The 17,815-nt window shown below is 39.3% G+C and overlaps 1 protein-coding gene across 1 annotated transcript in view; it reads left to right on the top strand.

Moving 5' to 3' along the window:
• LOC115648512 (mannosyl-oligosaccharide 1,2-alpha-mannosidase IA) overlaps positions 1 to 17,815 on the top strand; it is a 213,193-nt gene that overhangs the window by 63,358 nt on the left and 132,020 nt on the right. Inside the window, exon 3 of the mRNA XM_030556207.1 lies at positions 8,437 to 8,552. Coding sequence (XP_030412067.1) covers positions 8,437 to 8,552 — 116 coding nt within the window. The remainder of the gene's footprint in view (positions 1 to 8,436; positions 8,553 to 17,815) is intronic.

Below are 17,815 nucleotides of genomic sequence, written 5' to 3'. Positions count from 1 at the left end.
TTTTGTAGACACAAAGGATTACAAGGTTGGGGCCTAGTTTTGGATGCTGGATTGGGTAGTGGATGTATCAAGATGGGATGCAAGGCATTGTGGGCAATATTACGTTGGGAAGCGTTGATGGTCCTCTCCTTGCTGCTCCTCCAGTTTGTTTTGCATGCTGTGAGCTCAAGGCAGCTGATTTCCTTCCATTCCAGCTAAGTACATCACTGGTAGAGGAGGAAGAGAAATGCAGCAGAGAAAAGAAAAAAGGGATCTTTACTTCACTTTCTCTTCATTGTAGTGCCTAAGGGATTTTTTTGAAACTGTTTTTCAGCCTGAGATAAGGAGCCAGCAGACCCACATGTGTGACCTGCCTGTGCGTCTTGCACCACAAGCTGATAAATACTGCTGTCTACTTCCCCATTTTTTGGACTGTTGTCTTAGATAGCTTTGGTAGCTGGGAAGTTGTTTTGTCGCAGTAAACTTATTTTTTCATTCAGCTTGTTAATTTTATCTGACATTATTAGTTATTGGATATAATGTTCTTTTTGGCAACTTGATGGCTATCTTCTGTATCAATTTTTCAGTCAATAACATCCATTAACAACTCTCTTCTTCTCTAGGCCAGTGGGGACAACCTTTTGGTGTCTTTTTCACAAATCATCTCTTCTTGCATTCATAACTGTGTGGACTACATTGCATTGGAAAACATATGGTTCATTGATTTTGGTCTTTCATTCACAATTTTATAACTTCTCAATGTGAACTCTATCAGTTTTTAAATGGAAAAGTAGTAATAGAAAAGTATTTATGGTGTTGTTCCCCCATCCACCCACTTGGCAGCTGGCAACAAGATCATGTGATCAAGTCACATTGTCAGACCAGTTTGACAGCAGCTGCTACACACTATAGTGGCCCAAATCCCTTAATTCTTTGTCCACTTCTTTTTTCCCCCAACTTTCCTTTTTTTTTAATCCACTTTATGAATTCTTTCCAGTTTCCACTTTGTAGTATTTATTTCCCAGGCAAAGGCTGTCCCACCCCAATCAAGTCACATACAGTACGTTGGTTACCATTTAAAAATCAACAGATCATAGACTTAGAGTATAAAATCAGAAGAGACTATAGATAATCTAATCTGAGCTCCTCTATATCACAGTCCATTACATTTCACTTCACCCAGTTACCCTTGTGTTTAAGCTACCAACTTGTTTGACTAAATCACAACTTGTGTTTGGCTAAAACATCTCTTCCAAAATTCTCTGCATCAAGGCATGGAGACTCCACCATTGCCATTGGTAGTTTGTTCTAATGGTAAATCACTCTGTTAAAAATGTGTGCCCAATTTCCCATTTGACTTGTCTGGCTTCAGCTTCCAGTCTGTGATGCTTGTTATGCCTTTCTCTGCTACACTCAAGGGCCCTTTAATAACTGGTATTTTCTCCCAGTGAAGGTACTTACACAATATAATCAAAGTCACCTCTCAACCTTTCTTGACAAGTTAAACAGGCACTGTAAGGCATTTTTTCCAACCCTTGAATAATTTTATAACTCTTTTCTGCACATTCTCCAGTTTTTTCAATACCCTTTTAAAACTATATGTAGTATTTCATTGTCGATCACACCAATGCCATACACAGAGGTAAAATCACCTTGCTATTTCCTCTGTTTAGCTGTCCAAGGTTCACATTAGGCCATTTTGCCGCAGTATCGCACTGGAAACTCATGTGGAGTTGCTTGTCCACCATGACCCCATAATCCTTTTCAGAGTCACTGCTTTCCAATATACATTTTCTCACGGTGTAGGTATGACCTCCATTCCCTGTTCCTAGAGATCCGACCTTGCATTTGGTGGTATTAAAAGCCATATTATTTAAATTGGGGACAGTTTACCATGTGATCTCGGTTGCTCTGATTGACTGCTCTGTCTCCGGCAGAATGATAAATGATACGGTCTTTGTCATCCACAAATTTTATCAGGCAGTTTGTTTATTTTCAGATCACTGATGAAAATGTTGAATAGCGTTGATCCCTTTGGAACCCACTAGAAACACCTCCTTTCAATGACTATTCTCTTTTTAAGATCTGTTAGCTAGTCAAATCTTAATTCCTTTAATATGTGCTCTATTGACCATCATCTTTACTTTTGTTCCTACCCTAAGTAAGACAAACCACATGCAATTTTTTGTTTAAAATATGTAACTAAAATAGAACATCAGTTGGTATTTGCCTTTTTGTGTGTGTAGTGGGGTTTTTTGTTTTTTTACTGTATTTTTTTAATTACACTTAACTCTTTGATTATTCTCTGATACTACTACCTACTCAGTAAACTTGTACATTTGAGAGTATTCCTGCCATTATAAACAAAATTAACTTTGTCACTGTCAAACTTCAAGGATTTGAACCCTCAAATTTGGCTCTGAACTGTAATACTAACCTCTAAGTGTATAATCCCTTTTCAAGTAATTATCCTCCAATTTGATCAGTGTTCTTTCTGTGCCATCCCCAAAACAGTGAAGAATCTAGAATACGTCCCTATTCAGTTTCATTGACATTATTTGCAACTCAACACTGAACCATCACTATATTTTTATAGTGCTTTCTAAGTCAAACATCTTTTTGTATGAAAAGTCTTGTGAAACATTTTTAAATAGTTTACTTAAATTTGAGAGAGATGCATGTTGGATTTCCTTTATTCCCCACATTTGTTGCCTTACTGAAAAAAGAGCGTAGCATGATAGTGTTATGTTGAAATGATGATAATTAGCAATCTTACTTTGATTTTGATGCTCAGAAAGCATCTGCTTTATTCTAATAAAGGCATTGAAATTAAACCCACTGGCTTATAATTCCTTGGGACTTTGCGATTTAACGTTGGTTTAATTACAGAGTTACATGTGGTCTACATATGCAACTTTTCAAAAAGGTTATGTGTGTGTTTATAGGCTTGAGTAATTTAGCTAACAACATAGTATTAAGTGATTTGTTTCTTAGTTTGCCATTTCATTTCTAGAAAGTTGCTGTTTCTTTCCTGATGTATTTGGTGGGTTTGAATGGTTACAGTTGTGTTTTTTTCGTGGTACAATTATATGGTTTATGTAGCTTTCTTGTAATTTTGAGTTCCCATAAATAGTACTTGTGAGTTAACTCAGTGTTTCCAACGCCATGTGTTCAAAATTCATGAGTCAGGCCTCAAAACTATGAAACTAAAAAAAATACATGTTAAGTTCTTTGTATTGGCCTTACGGTTTCATATCTGTTCAGGCATTGGGGTGTTCACGTTTTCAAGCTGTTGATGAAACTTGAGGGCTTAATTTGGCTATTTTTTTAAGAGGGAGAGACTTTCATGTGATCACTGGATTCCAGTTGCTGGAGCCTTGAGAATAACACCCAATATTATGAGACTCTGAATAAAATGGTGAGAGTTGGCAACTCTCTCTACTTTCTTCCTTGGTTAAGAATTTTAGGCCAGTCTTCTTGCTCAGTACTGTAGAGGTACCAATCATGGCTCCATATTTAGGGCTGAGTTGAGGGTTTTTGTGTTTCATATTTATAAAATATTCTACATTACCCTCTGTAGCTGCTTTTTTGGAGATCTCCGCTTTAAACCTTTTGTGTATTAAGAAGAAATCAGTATTTTTCTAATCTAATTTAAAAAAGTGTTTTAATATGTCTAAAATCTGAATGACTTCAGTTCCCATGCTACAGAATGTGGGCAGTATATTGTTCAAAATGTAAGGGAGCACTCAGAAAAAGCAGACTTCAATTTTTTTATCACCACAGCCAGCTTGTCATATAAATACAGGGGAATCTGTCTGAGAGTCTCTCCATATTGTTCACTCAAGCTGATAGTGAGCCTCTCAGCTCAGGTGACACTTGTGCTAGCAGGGCTTGAGCTAGCATGCTAAAATAGCAGTGTGGGTGGTGAGGTACCTGCGGAGACTTGGGCTAGCCACCCCCTGCGTCATGGGTCTATCTACCGAGGCTGGGAGGCTCACTGCCAGCTGCTGTTTAGATGTACCTAGGAAGACCACATCCTTACTACAACTGCTCGCATCAGATAGCAAAACTGTTTTTCTACTCCTCACAGGAAACAGCTGCAGCCATGAATGACTCCAAACCTCGTTCCTCAACAGGACAGAAGCATCTTTTCTCTTGCTCAAAGCTGGGGATGGGTTAGGTGACACACCCTGGAATGCGGTGCTTAACTCTTTAGAGCAGTGGTTTTCAACCTGTGGACCCGGGGGGGTCCCTCAGACTAAAATTTCCAAAGGGGTCTGTACCTCCATTCAAAACATGTTTAGGAGGCCACAAATGCAAAAAAAGTTGAAAACCACCACTTTAAAAACATTAGCTGTATTACAAGAGGATTAACACAGGGAGAGGTGTTGCAATGCAAGCAGAGGAAAAGTCCTTCGAAATGCACAGAAGGAAATCAAGATACAAACTCTTTTTTCCCTGTAAGTGGAGCTGAACTATTACAGAATTCACTGTAAGCAGGTTTCACAGTACTTGGTTATTTAAATGTCTTTAGAACCATAACATATGATGTATCCGCTTATCTATGTTTCCTAGTAGAGTTCCTGAGCATGCCCCTTGCTTTCTTGTGTGATTTTGTTGACTTAGATCATAGTGTATCATTCCTGAACTGCTGTCCTTCAGCTACCACTAGTGTACAATGTCTTGCGTTTTGTATCATACTTTACATTGTAAGGACATTTGTTGGATTTAGATAAGCACAAATTACTTTATTAAGTTAAAGGGACACTGTCAGCTTGAATTGATGAGACAGGGGCTCCATGCAGGGGTTGTGGGAAGAGGAGATGCCCTTCTGGTTTCAGACCTCAGAAACAGCAGCAGTTGTGCTGTACTGTTACTGGTAAACATTCTCTTGCAGGCCCTAGGGCTGAGTGAACATGAGCTCTGAGTGGAGGTCTAAGGTGAAGTTATGCTAGTGCCTGACATGGAGTGGGAATTGGCAGTATTATAGCTATGCTGATCTTAGGATATTATACAGCTGTGGGTGAAGTAATATCTTTTCTTGATACAACTTCTGTTGGTAAAAGACCATTCTTTTTTAGGGAAAGGTAGAGTGTCACAGATGATAAGTTAACGTATGTTGCAAGAGACCATTCAGGGCTAAGTGGAGTAGGTTAGCAGCTGGCAATCAACATCACAGTGCAAGTGGGTAAATACACGGTTCTGAGAAATGCACAAAGAAGATAGTTAATGAAGTTAAATTTTTTTCCTATAAGCAGTTACAGTAACGTAAGGTGTCACAAGTAAGTAGTAATAGAAGAATTAGTGTGTTCTTCAAACAGTGCTCTTAAAAAAAATTGTCCGCTCTGTCATTTCTGTACAAGGAGTCAAATTGCTTATCTTTTTCATGAATAAACAAGAGACCTGAAGCTCTAAGTTCTAAAACAGGAAACCAAAACTGCAATTAGTACTGCAGTTCAACACAGGAATAGTGTTGCTTTATAGTCTTTAGTACAAATCCACACTGCTGATTTATTTATATGGTGGTAAATATTTCAAAAACAGTATTCCAGTGTTAAAGTTACACTGGCAACTAAATAACTACATTTTTAGAAATATGTATCTGTTGTTGACTCAGCAAGATGAATTCACAAGCAAACTAGTGTTCTCAAATGTTAGCCAATACATCTAGGTGCTTCTGTATAGAACACACAATTAGATCACATATGTAAATGAAAATAAATCTAAAATATAAATATTAAACTACTGAGTAAATGTGGCTTAAAAATAAGTGTGATTATTATCGACTAAAATTCTTTTTTGCTAAGAAGCAGCCTATAAACAGTTTGAGATTAAAATAACATTTTGAGATGTTATCAGTGGAAGTTGAGACTAGAATGCTGCTTTTATTATTACTGCTATTATCTGTATTACTGTAAGACCTAAGATCCCCAATTATCTGTATTACTGTAAGACCTAAGATCCCCAATCGTGGACCAATACCTCATTGCGAAAGGCACTGTACAAAACAGAACAAAAAGATGGTCAATTTACTTTACTAAGTTAAAGGGACACTATCAACTTGAATTTATGAGAAAGGGGCATTGTGCATTATAGAGCTGCTTCCTCAGTCTGTTAACTTTTTTTACATCCTTTGCTAACAGTGCCTTCCCTTGGAAATGCTTGGATATTCTGTTTTTGCTCTTAGTTTTTCAGTAAGCATTTTAATAGTTTCCAGTACTGTTTCTCAGGATTTTAAGCCCTCTTCTGTTCTACAAGTACTTTGTTCACTGAGTCTTTCTGATTTGATTTGGTGTGGTGTGTATTACCCTTCTCGTGAATTCCTCTCATCTTGGCTCTATCTATAATTTTTAATTACGGTAATCATGTAAAACACAGTATTCTAAAAGCAGAAGTTCCGTAACAGCAGTAATAAATTGCAGCAAGCACTGAACTGCATGCATATGTGGCAAGCCTGCTGTGATAGCAGAACTGACCTTGTTTCTTGCTTCATGGGTGTTTGGGCTCCTGCCAAACTTCTTGCCCATCATAAAATCTTGTGTAGGAGTAAGATTTACCAACACACACTCGGGAGCCAACAGTTGGATCAGTGATACTACAAGTCTTAATTTGTTTAATATTCAAATTTTAAAAAGGGATTTTTATTCTTAGCTTAGGTTTTCTATTGATCCAAGTTTTTATATAGTGCTCAATCAACATATCAGTTCCTCCATAGAGTATCTGAGCAGTTGTCCCCATGCCCTTGTGAACAGACACTAAGCATATGTGTTTTGCAGGTGAATGTGTGGGCTGGCGAGCCTGGCACAAGCTGTGCCATTGTGGCGTCCTCAGTGTGTTGGCTGTGGCTGTGATGGAATTTATTCAGACTGTACACTCCATTTGGAGGAAGCTTGAGACAACCTAAAACCAATAGCAAGTATCTCTGGTGGCTTCCTGCCCCTGCCTCACCAGCCCCGCACTAGTGTGATTGGTTCATGAATCTTCAGGGAAAAGTCAGTATAAGATTTTAAACACTGGTGATGTATTTTGTTTTGCGACAAAACAGGATAGATACTTTTTTAAATGGAAGGGTGTAATAAACTGACTTCTTTAAATCTCCAAAATCAAGAAGGAGAGTTGCAGTCTTCGAGTCACCAGCACTAGTTCTAGAAATAGCATCTAATACCTCTTTTGGTTTTGAATTGGAAGATAAACTGGTTGACATGCACACTTAATTGAAGACAAAGATGGAAAAAAACTATCTATATCCATTTGTCTCTGGCATTACACTTAGATTGTAAGCTCTGTGTGGTGGAGACTGTATTTTTGTTCTGTTGTACAGTGCCTAGCACAGTGAGGCCTCGTCCATGAGTAGGGCTCCTCGGAACAGTAATACAAATAATAGTAGGTGAGGTCACTTGAGGTCCAGGCAGGGCCAAGTGGAATATAAACAAAATTCACTTAAAAAAAGGATGTTCTTTTGATTGCAGTACGTGATTAGAAGACGAGTTCAAGGGTCTATTCCTTGTTTTGTCAAGCACTCCTGTGTGACCCTAGACAATGAGAATAGTATTTTCTAACTCTTGATCTTGTCAAACTTAATAAATCATCAGTAGTGTTTTAAGATCCTCAGTATCTGTTTAGTATTATGTACTGAGTGTGCAAGACACAGACTGACTGAATGACAACCCAAAAAAAGACTCTGAAATAAATCTTCAAAACTATGACATTCACTGGTATTACAGTGGTGGTAGATCTTATGTACTTTTGTCGGTCTTATACGTGGAAAAATATTGTTAAAGCTTGTTACTACTTGAAAGGACACTATCAATTAAATTTTAGTGTGTACAATACAAATAGGCTGGGCAGAATGTGATTTAAAAAAAATTTCAATGGACAATGTGTTTAAGCATTTTTTTTTTTTTAATTTTTGTCAAATTCAAAACTTCACAGTTGTGGGAAATTATGGTGCAGGAGGTGAGACAACTAAATGAAATTGGACACAGATTCAAAAAGTTAATTTTATAACCATTAAAACAAAAAATTGTCAACATCGCATTTAAAAATATACAAAGTAAATATCCTTAAATCAGACTAAGCTCTCAAGCAGCATTTTTCTTATTTTGCCGATCTGTAAATTTCTGCAACCCAAAGAAATGTTTTTCATCAGCTTCTGTGTTTGTAGTGAAATATATTTGCTGACATGACATTTACGGATGGAAATCTAATCCTTCCCAGCCAAAGTATAAAACACACTTCCTCCCCCCGCCACAATCCAGTAGAAAAGACAATGAAACATAAACATTCCCCTACAATATTTGAAACAAAAATATTAGTGTTTTGCTCAGGCATGAGAATCAAAATGAACTGACTAGAAACTAGTTGTTTACTTGTTTGTATGTTAATTTATTTTTAACCAGATTTATCTGAAGAAATTACTATTACAGTGTGTATAATTATATTTCCATGTGTTTTCAGGTAACATTCAAGGAGCAACAATAGTAGATGCCTTGGATACACTGTATATCATGGAAATGAAAGATGAATTCAAGGAAGCCAAGGAATGGGTAGAAAAGAACTTAGATTTCAATGTGGTAAGTATTGAGGGTTATTTTTATTTTATTAATTGCTAGTGCATAGTGATGATCTGAGAACAGGTCCTGTTGTGCTAGGCACAGTACAAACAAACTAATAAATAATCCCTGCCCCATAAAGCATATAATTTAAATAGGCAAGACGACATAGGAGACAAAGATGTAACCCAGGGATAGGCAACCTATGGCATGGGTGCCAAAGGCAGCACGCAAACTGGTTTTCGGTGGCAATCACGCTGCCCAGGTCCTGGCCACCGGTCCCGGGGGCTCTGCATTTTAATTTAATTTTAAATGAAGCATCTTAAACATTTTAAAAGCCTTATTTACTTTACATACAACAATAGTTAATTATATATTATAGACTTTTATAGAAAGAGACCTTCTAAAAATGTTTAAATGTATTACTGGCTTGTGAAACCTTAAATTAGAGTGAATAAATGAAGATTCGGTACACCACTTCAGAAAGGTTGCTGACCCCTGGTGTAACCTATAGTCACAATGAATGGAATTATCACAAATGGCATGTTAGTGACACAATTTTGGGAGGTGGGGTATTTTTTGAGTGGACATGTGTTAGGAGGGGACTATCTAAGTGGAAGGGAAAGGGACACCGGCCTGTCACTGCTTCTGTGAAGTCAGCTTCTCTTCCTGAACTAATATACTGGTCAAAGCTACTTCATAGATGTGAAAAAATCAAGTACATTCAAAAAGTGCATTTTAGTTGACTGATAATACAGTTTTAGGCCAAAATGGTACCCAAAGTTGACTCCTAAATCGAAATAATCTAACTTTTTTTTTTTTTTTCAAAAGGACTGAATGCTTGAAGTTCACAGTACAGTTAGTAGGAGATGCTACTGGGAACCTTTGGCAATCATAGAATATCAGGGTTGGAAGGGACCTCAGGAGGCCATCTAGTCCAACCCCCTGCTCAAAGCAGGACCAATTCCCAACTAAATCATCCCAGCCAGGGCTTTGTCAAGCCTGACCTTAAAAACCTCTAAGGAAGGAGATTCTACCACCTCCCTAGGTAACCCATTCCAGTGCTTCACCACCCTCCAGTGCAAGTTTTTCCTAATATCCAACCTAAACCTCCACCACTGCAACTTGAAACCATTACTCCCTTGTTCTGTCATCTGGTACCACTGAGAACAGTCTAGATCCATCCTCTTTGGAACCTCCTTTCAGGTAGTTGAAAGCAGCTATCAAATCCCCCCTTGTTCTTCTTTTCTGCAGACTAAACAATCCCAGTTCCATCAGCCTCTCCTCATATGTCATGTGTTCCAGCCCCCTAACCAGTTTTGTTGCCTTCCATTGGACTCTTTCCATTTTTTCCACATCCTGCTTGTAGTATGGGGCCCAAAACTGGACAGAGTACTCCAGATGAGGCCTCACCAATGTTGAACGGAGCGGAATGATCACATCCCTCAATCTGCTGGCAGTGCCCCTACTTATACAACCCAAAATGCCGTTAGCCTTCTTGGCAACAAGGGCACATGGTTGACTCATATCCAGCTTCTCATCCACTGTAACCTCTAGGCCCTTTTCTGCAGAAATGCTGCCTAGCCTTTCGGTCCCTAGTCTGTATCGGTGCATGGGATTCTTCGGTCCTAAGTGCAGGACTATGCACTTGTCCTTGTTGAACCTCATTAGATTTCTTTTCGCCCAATCCTCTAATTTGTCTAGGTCCTTCTGTATCCTATCCCTACCCTTCAGCGTATCTACCACTCCTCCCAGTTTAGTGTCATCTGCAAACATGCTGAGAGTGCAATTCGTGCCATCCTTCCAATCGTTAATGAAGATATTGAACAAAACTGGCCCCAGGATCAACCCTTGCAGCAGTTCGCTTGATACTGGCTGCCAACTAGATATGGAGCCATTGATCACTACCCGTTGAACCTGATGATCTAGCCGGCTTTCTATTCACCTTATAGTCTATTCATCCAGCCCATACTTGTTTAACTTGCCAGCAAGAGTACTGTGGGAGCCCGTATCAAAAGCTGTGCTAAAGTCAAGGAATAACACATCCACTGCTTTCTCCTCAATCCACAGATGCAGTTTTCTCCTCATAAAAGGCAATTAGGTTAGTCAGGTATGATTTGCCCTTGGTGAATCCACTATAACTTGTGTGTCAACTTTAGAAATTTAAAAACTTTAGTCTGTTTCTGTACGGGATGCAAGATGATGATCTACAAATAATTATAGAGAAAGATATTAACTTTAATATACACTCCAACTGTCAGTGTAGTTATGCACTTTTATGCATACTGATAAGACAACTGAAGTGGAGAATCCCATGACATGAAACTGAACAAGCTTGGGTTTAAGGGCTTATCTTGATAGAAATGGCACAGACTAGCTGTTGCAAACTAGCTTGCTGTATGGACACTACTCCACTTCTTGGAATTCAGTTCTTCTAAATCACAAGAAGGCACTCTTAGTACACATTCTATGAAAATAGGCACCCATAGCATGAACCATTCTTCACCAATAGGTTTTTTAGAGCGGTGGAGTTAAATGTGAGTTTAGTGGCATTAGAAAACTAAATTTGAATAAACGTACTTGAATAACACTAACTTTAATTTATTTAGGTTAGCTTCAAATACCACTTACGGCTCAGCACTTACAGTGAGTGAAAAACAGAACAGGCTCCATTCTTTCAGATGTCTGTGTATCTCTGCTGAAATGTTTTATCATATTATCGTGCCATAGTTAACATTTTATTGCCTTTTCTTCCTTAACTTTTTGTTTGTGTATTAAATTTCTGTGACATTTTTAATAACTGTCTTTTTACCCATGCAAAATATTTGTTTTTTTATTATAAGTGCAGTGGTACAGCTACAAAATTAATCTGACAGTTTCAGTTAGTTGCTGCAGAGAAAGAAGATTAATCAGGTAGCTATTTAAAAAAGTATACTTGAGGTCTTCATTTGAAGTCCTGGACTAACATTCTACAAATTTAGTTTTAGAAGTCTGCCATTTCACTTTCCACAGCTATCAAATTTGTTTTCTTTACATACATAACCTGGTAAACAAGGGTAAGATGAAGAAACATATAGCACTTAAAAATGGCTTTGAGGCAAAACTCTGAATCTCCCTTTGTCTAGGTATCTATATGGCCCCCATCATCAGAGTATGGCAACGTCGTTTAGCTAAATTAAACGATGCTTTCTATAAGCTTGTACAACTAAGGATATTCATCTGTTTTATTTGGCTAGTTTTAGGTTGTTCTTTTTCACTGGATAGTCTTACTGTTACCAAATTTATTAACGCAGCCACTTTGAGCTTTGCAAATGCGTGTGAAGAATTGTATGAAATTGTTTGATTAGTGGAGCTGAAAGACTAAAAAACTGAATAAGGGTATTTGTCAAATATAGTTTGTTTTTATTGCTCAGAATACACTCTCAAGCTTTTGAGAAGGCCAGCTGTTGAATTCTCTACAAATTTGGCTCCTATGGTGAATACTGACTTTCTTGGTATACTCAATGGTTTGAGTCCTGTCTATAATTATGGCATTTCCCATTAGTCTTTTTTAGCTAGACCATCTTCTAGATTTCCCAGTAATATAGCAATCTTCAGTAAAATTACTTCCTTTAAAAACAGGGCTGCTTTTGTTCTGAGATAATTCATTAAATGGAGAATGGCATCTATGCTGAAGTTTAGTTAAAACCAGCAGATGAAAATATCTTGTTAATATTAGATTTTGTTTAGTAGTTTTGCCAAAATAGGCTCAAGTTGGTATACTTTAAATGTTTCACTTAAAATTGGTTTTCTTTTGTTTGGTTTTGAAGATAAATAGAAATAAAGTATTTTGAAAGGTCAGGGGAGATCCTAAGATACATTTATCATGGGGTGTAATAAATTGTTCTCCCATCAAAGTCTATTGGAAGGAAAACAAACATGAAAATAAAATATTATGAATGGCATGGAAGTTCTGAATGTGCACATTGGGGATTGAACGGTTATGAGTAAAAAGGGATGTTATACTGACTTCTTATTAGTTGTATAATATCTAGTTTGTCAGTTATGCCACAAGTGTGTAATATTTTTGATTGGTAATATAGCAAATGCTGTAATTTAATTTTAGTAGTTGAAGTATGAACAGGGTTTTATTTACATAATTATTGGTATTTGGTTTAAAATGCGCCAAGCTATTGAAAAATTGTAAGCAACAGTCTGTCACCATCACCATCATTTTTATAGCAGCCTTAGCCATGTACGGCATTTTTAGTGAGTGAACTGGATTAAAGACAAAAAGTTTTTGCCCTGGTTTTTCTAACGAGGGGGCTTTTTCCTGGTAAATCCTTCCCTACTTCCTGACATCTGTCATGAGCGATTACTCATTCTGACCGAAGAAGGGTGGACAAGGCTCAGCTCTCCTCAGTCATTCCAAAGGGCTATTAAGGGAAACAGTATTGTATGGTTTCCCTCAGAGGGCCTGAACATGTTGTCACTGCAGTTATTGGCTCCTACCAATCTGGTACAGGGTTAATCACAGGCTGTCTTCCACAAAAACACTAATGACTAGTCCTTCTCAGTGCTTGTTCATGTCCATTCCAATCAAGTGTGTGCGTGTGCATGGCAGCCAGAAGATTTTTCCCCTAGCATCATCCATCGGGTCAGCCTGAGCACCCTTTGGAGTTGCACACCTTGTGTTTAAGGTGCCTCGGGGAGCGTCACCAGAAGGAGTGGTGCCAGATCTGTCATGAGTTTCGCCCTAGGACTTTGAAAGACAAAGACTCACATTTTAAAGTCCTTCTTATGGAGGCTGCGCTCCAGCCCCAGTCAGACCCCAGATCGGAAGCACTTCAGGCCGCAAAACCCTCCGTGTTTCTACCAACCACAGAACCGCAGGACGATTCCTGGAGGAGGAACAGGAGTGGCAGGAAAAGACAGCACCTGTCCTCAGGCCAGGGCTCTGGCCAGTCCAAGTCATCTTCAGGCCAGAAACAAGCACACGAGGATGGCGCACCACTGCATGGGCTGGATCCAACCTATCTATCTTGCTTGTCCTGACTATCCCCTTTCTACCTTGTGTGGGCTCATATAACATCGAACCGATGGATGCTCCACACAGTAGAAAGGGGATACTCTCTCCAATTCTCAGCCCTCCTGCCCTTTCACTCTCCTTCCCTATCCATCTTCAGGGACCCTTCTAAGAAACTCCTCATAGAGGAGGTGTACTTGCTCCTATAGCTGGGAGCAGTGGAAGTGGTTCCTCGGGAGCCGAAGGGCAAAGGCTTCTATTCCTAGTATTTCCTAATACTGAAAGCCAAAGGTGAGCTCAGGCCTATCTTAGACCTGTGAGAGCTCAACAGATTTATAAAGAAGTTCCTCATGGTCTCTTTGGCCTCCATTATCCCTTCCCTGGATCCAGGGGACTGGTATGCTGCCCTCAACTTGAAGGATGCATGCTTTCATATAGCAGTCACACCAGCCCACAGAAGGTACCTCAAGTTTGTGATGAGCAACAACAGCTCCTCGAGTATTTACCAAGTGTATAGTAGTCGTGGCCACGTTCCTACACAGGCATCAAGTACAAGTCAACTTCATAAGAACGAAGTTCAGTGAGCCAGGCCTTCTCCTGAATGTGGGGAAATCTACGTTGTCCCCGGTTCAGTGGATAGAATTTATAGGGATGGTACTGGACTCGACACAGGCCAGGGCATATCTCCTGGAAGCAAGGTTCCAGGCCTGGGTGATCTCATTTGAAGTCTTAGGCAGTTCCCACCACCACAGCAAGGAATTGCCTGAAACTCCTGGGACACATGGCTACTTGCACCTATGTGGTGCAACACACCAGGCTCAGATTCCAGTTGCTCTAATTGTGGTTAGCCTCAGTGAATCGGCCGGGTTGAGGAAGAGTCATTGGAGCTCCTTTTCTCCCCGGGAAGATCACAGCCAGAACTGCTACTACTCTCCTTTCACCTCTGGGTTATAGTCTCAGAAGCCTCAAGTGGCCTAGCCTTGAGCTGCATGTTGGATGCCACTGATCTAAATAGATGACAAGCAAATGAAGGCTGGACAAGCCAATCTAATAGCCTAATTCTGGCAATTAATTTGGCAATTGATCTTTGATTATCAGCAGGTAAGTATGCCCAGTGGCCTGTGATGGGATGTTAGATGGAGTGGGATCTGAGTTACTACAGAAAATTCTTTCCTGGGTGCTGGCTGGTGAGTCTTGGCCATGTGTTCAGGGTTTAACTGATCACCATATTTGGGGTTGGGAAGGAATTTTCTTCAAGGGCAGATTGGCAGAGGCCCTGTAGGTTTTTCATCTTCCTCTGCAGCGTGGGGTCACTTGCTGGAGGATTCTCTGCACCTTGAGGTCTTTAAACCACGATTTGAGGACTTCAATAATTCAGACATAGGTTAGGGGTTTGTTACAGAAGTGAGTGGGTGAGATTCTGTGGACTGCATTGTGCAGGAGGTCAGACTAGATGATCATGATGGCTCCTTCTGACCTTGAAGTCTGAGTCTAATCAAACAAAACCTTGGTGGTGGTAAAAATGCCTTCTAGGTCTATGTATTGTTTTAATTACTTCTTGAAAGAAATATTTCCTCCCAGTCATTCTTTAATGAAGACCATCAATATCAGAAAAGACAGTGGGAGCCACGGGGACTAGGTCAGCAAAGAAGCTGCAGCATGTTGCATGGAAGAGGTGCAGAGAGAGGTGGTGACAAAGAGGGGGAAGTAGGCATGTTGCTTTGGCAGACCAAAGTTAGGAAGTAGGTTGTGCAGATATTTGAAGGAAAGGCCAAAGGATTCAAAGACGATGCAAGGTTAACATGTAAAGAGAAAATGCTATATTCTACAATTGAGACTCATACTTTCTTGCCTAAGATATATCTGCTCACCTTAACAGCCCACGGGGTTAGCTCCCTTCCAAAACAGCAGGAATACATCCATGTTATTCTGTTGGTGTAAAACTCAATCATTGTAGAAATACATGAGAATTAGTACTGTACTTCTTAAATCTCTGCTACACAATTCACTCTACAGTGATTGTCTTCAGATCTGCTCCCTATGTTGGTATTAGATCAGCGGTTCTCAAAGTATGGATCGGGATGCCAGGGCTGGTTTAGACTTACTTCAGCCCTAGGAGGTGGAGCCCAGCTTACAGGCTTCCTACCTGGGTCTGAAGCCCTTAGGCTTTGGCTCTGGCTCCCTCACCTGGGGCAGTGGGGCCCAGACATCAGTCTCCCTTTCTGGGGGTCATGTAATAATTTTTGTTGTCAGAAGGGGGTCACAATGTATCCCTATACTAGAGGGATCTGATCCGTAAATTCAGGTTGCCTAACACTTTCCATTGTAAAGGATTCTTGCAACCTTTTTTTTCTGAGAACTCCTCTTGCTTCTGTATGCAACAAACCTTTGTCATTTGTCAGAGGACGAATGCTTTTGGTCTGGGCTGGCCTTGACTTGCCCACCACTGACTCCCTCAGCATCTGGACCCAGTCGTCCTTCCTCCTCTATGGGATGACAGCCTATAACTGTTTTCAGGTAATGAACTGTCTGTGCTCTGGGGCTGAAGCTTCAGGGTTTCTATCAGGTCCTTTAAGCTGTAAAATCAACTGCTCAGAAGCTAGGAAACGCCTGTGCAATCATAAACCTGTTGTTCTGTCCCTTCTGTGTATTCATTATGATACAGTCTTCAGTTACATGATCACATACATTTTCTGAGAGGACTCAGCCTCATTTAGTTCAAAGGGTACATACACAAGGGAGCAGAACTAAAATCACACTGACAGCTGTAAATATTGCCTTTCTTTTTTGCTTTTCTGACAGGTTAATGGTTAACACTGAATAAAGATTGACCGATTGTGGAGCTAACTGATAAAATAATCCCACTTGATGTTTATGCTAGATTGGATGGCTCTCTTTTTGTAAAGAGTTTGTGCTTTCACTCTTCTGCATGGTTTTTATTGTAGTTGAAAAAGACCTTTACTGAAATTGTACTTAACTTTAAAATGTATTCATCGTACTCGCATAAAATACTGAAGATATTTCATTTTATTTTTTGAATAAGAGAAGACAGTAAAATTGCTTTTGTTAGGATTTTGCGGTAAAGGTTCCTCATTCAAAATATCTTTCTTTTACCTTGCTGCAGATATTTTTGCCTGATACTATATTTTTCAACGTGGTATCTTTTTTTTTGTCCTTCTGGTCAGACAGATTGTGAGATAAGTAGAAGTCTTCGCCATGTGCACTTGCTTATTTTGCTTTCATATCCCCTTTACTTTGCACAGTTGGCTGCATTACAAAATATCTGGCAACAGCAGTGCAATATGTAATGATAGTAATAGACTAGCATGTAAAGACCCTAAAAGCTTGTGGGTTTTGTTTATGCTAAAGTTAACAGAAGCTTGCACTTCACAATCAAATGTGAGAGTACATAGCACTTTCTTCAGATCACGATCATTATTGTAGTGTGAACTTGCCAGGGACCTGCCATATGCCTTCCTGTAGCAGAGCAAATGGATTGTAAGCAGCTAGTGTAACGGTGTCTTCAGAAATATACCTTTTTGTATCCGCTCCTTATGCTCAGTTGTAGCTGAGAAGAAGTTTTTGGAGGCTTTGTTTTTAATTGTATGAGTGTTTGTGAGGTCAGTGTACTTTTCTTTAATTAAAGAGATGTAAGGAAACCGAACAATTTACTTCTATCACATGTGCTTCTTGTTTGTTTCAGCTTGCTTTGAACAATGAAAACAGGCTTATCAGTGCTGCAGACTATATATTTATTAAACAGATGTGATGTCTTCCTTAGTCTGTATACAGTTCCTAGAGTATTTGCTGCTGCTTGGCAAAGCACTGAACAGGGCCAGAGTGAGAAGACAAGTCTTTCCAGTGTGTCTAGTGCATTAAAATAGACTTTCCAGTAGACAAGTTCAGCAAACCAGAGTATGAGTACTTTTTATTGAAGTTTTTGTTTTAGAATGAAATCTTTTAAATGAGCTTTACCTTTAGCCAGTCAATGAGGCACTGCTGGTACATTCTGCATTAGGCTGCTGAGGATAATGAAAAGAATGGTATGACAAAATGAAGTTGGGAGAAATAGGTATTCATATGTGCCGATGAGGATAACTTAGCCTCTGCTCTACATAGTTTTACAAAGGGAACATCAAGGATCAGTTTCTCCTGAACATAAATGAGATTTTTTTTTCTTAAGAGAAAAAAATGAGCAAAAATCCAGTTAATTCTCCTCAGGGGTTCTAATAAGATAATATAATACATTAAACAACTTTTTAGACACACCCTTTTGAGT

This window comes from Gopherus evgoodei, chromosome 3 (assembly GCF_007399415.2).
Source record: "Gopherus evgoodei ecotype Sinaloan lineage chromosome 3, rGopEvg1_v1.p, whole genome shotgun sequence".
In the NCBI taxonomy this organism is placed as follows: domain Eukaryota; kingdom Metazoa; phylum Chordata; order Testudines; family Testudinidae; genus Gopherus; species Gopherus evgoodei.
This window is presented reverse-complemented; position numbering and strand designations above follow the sequence as displayed.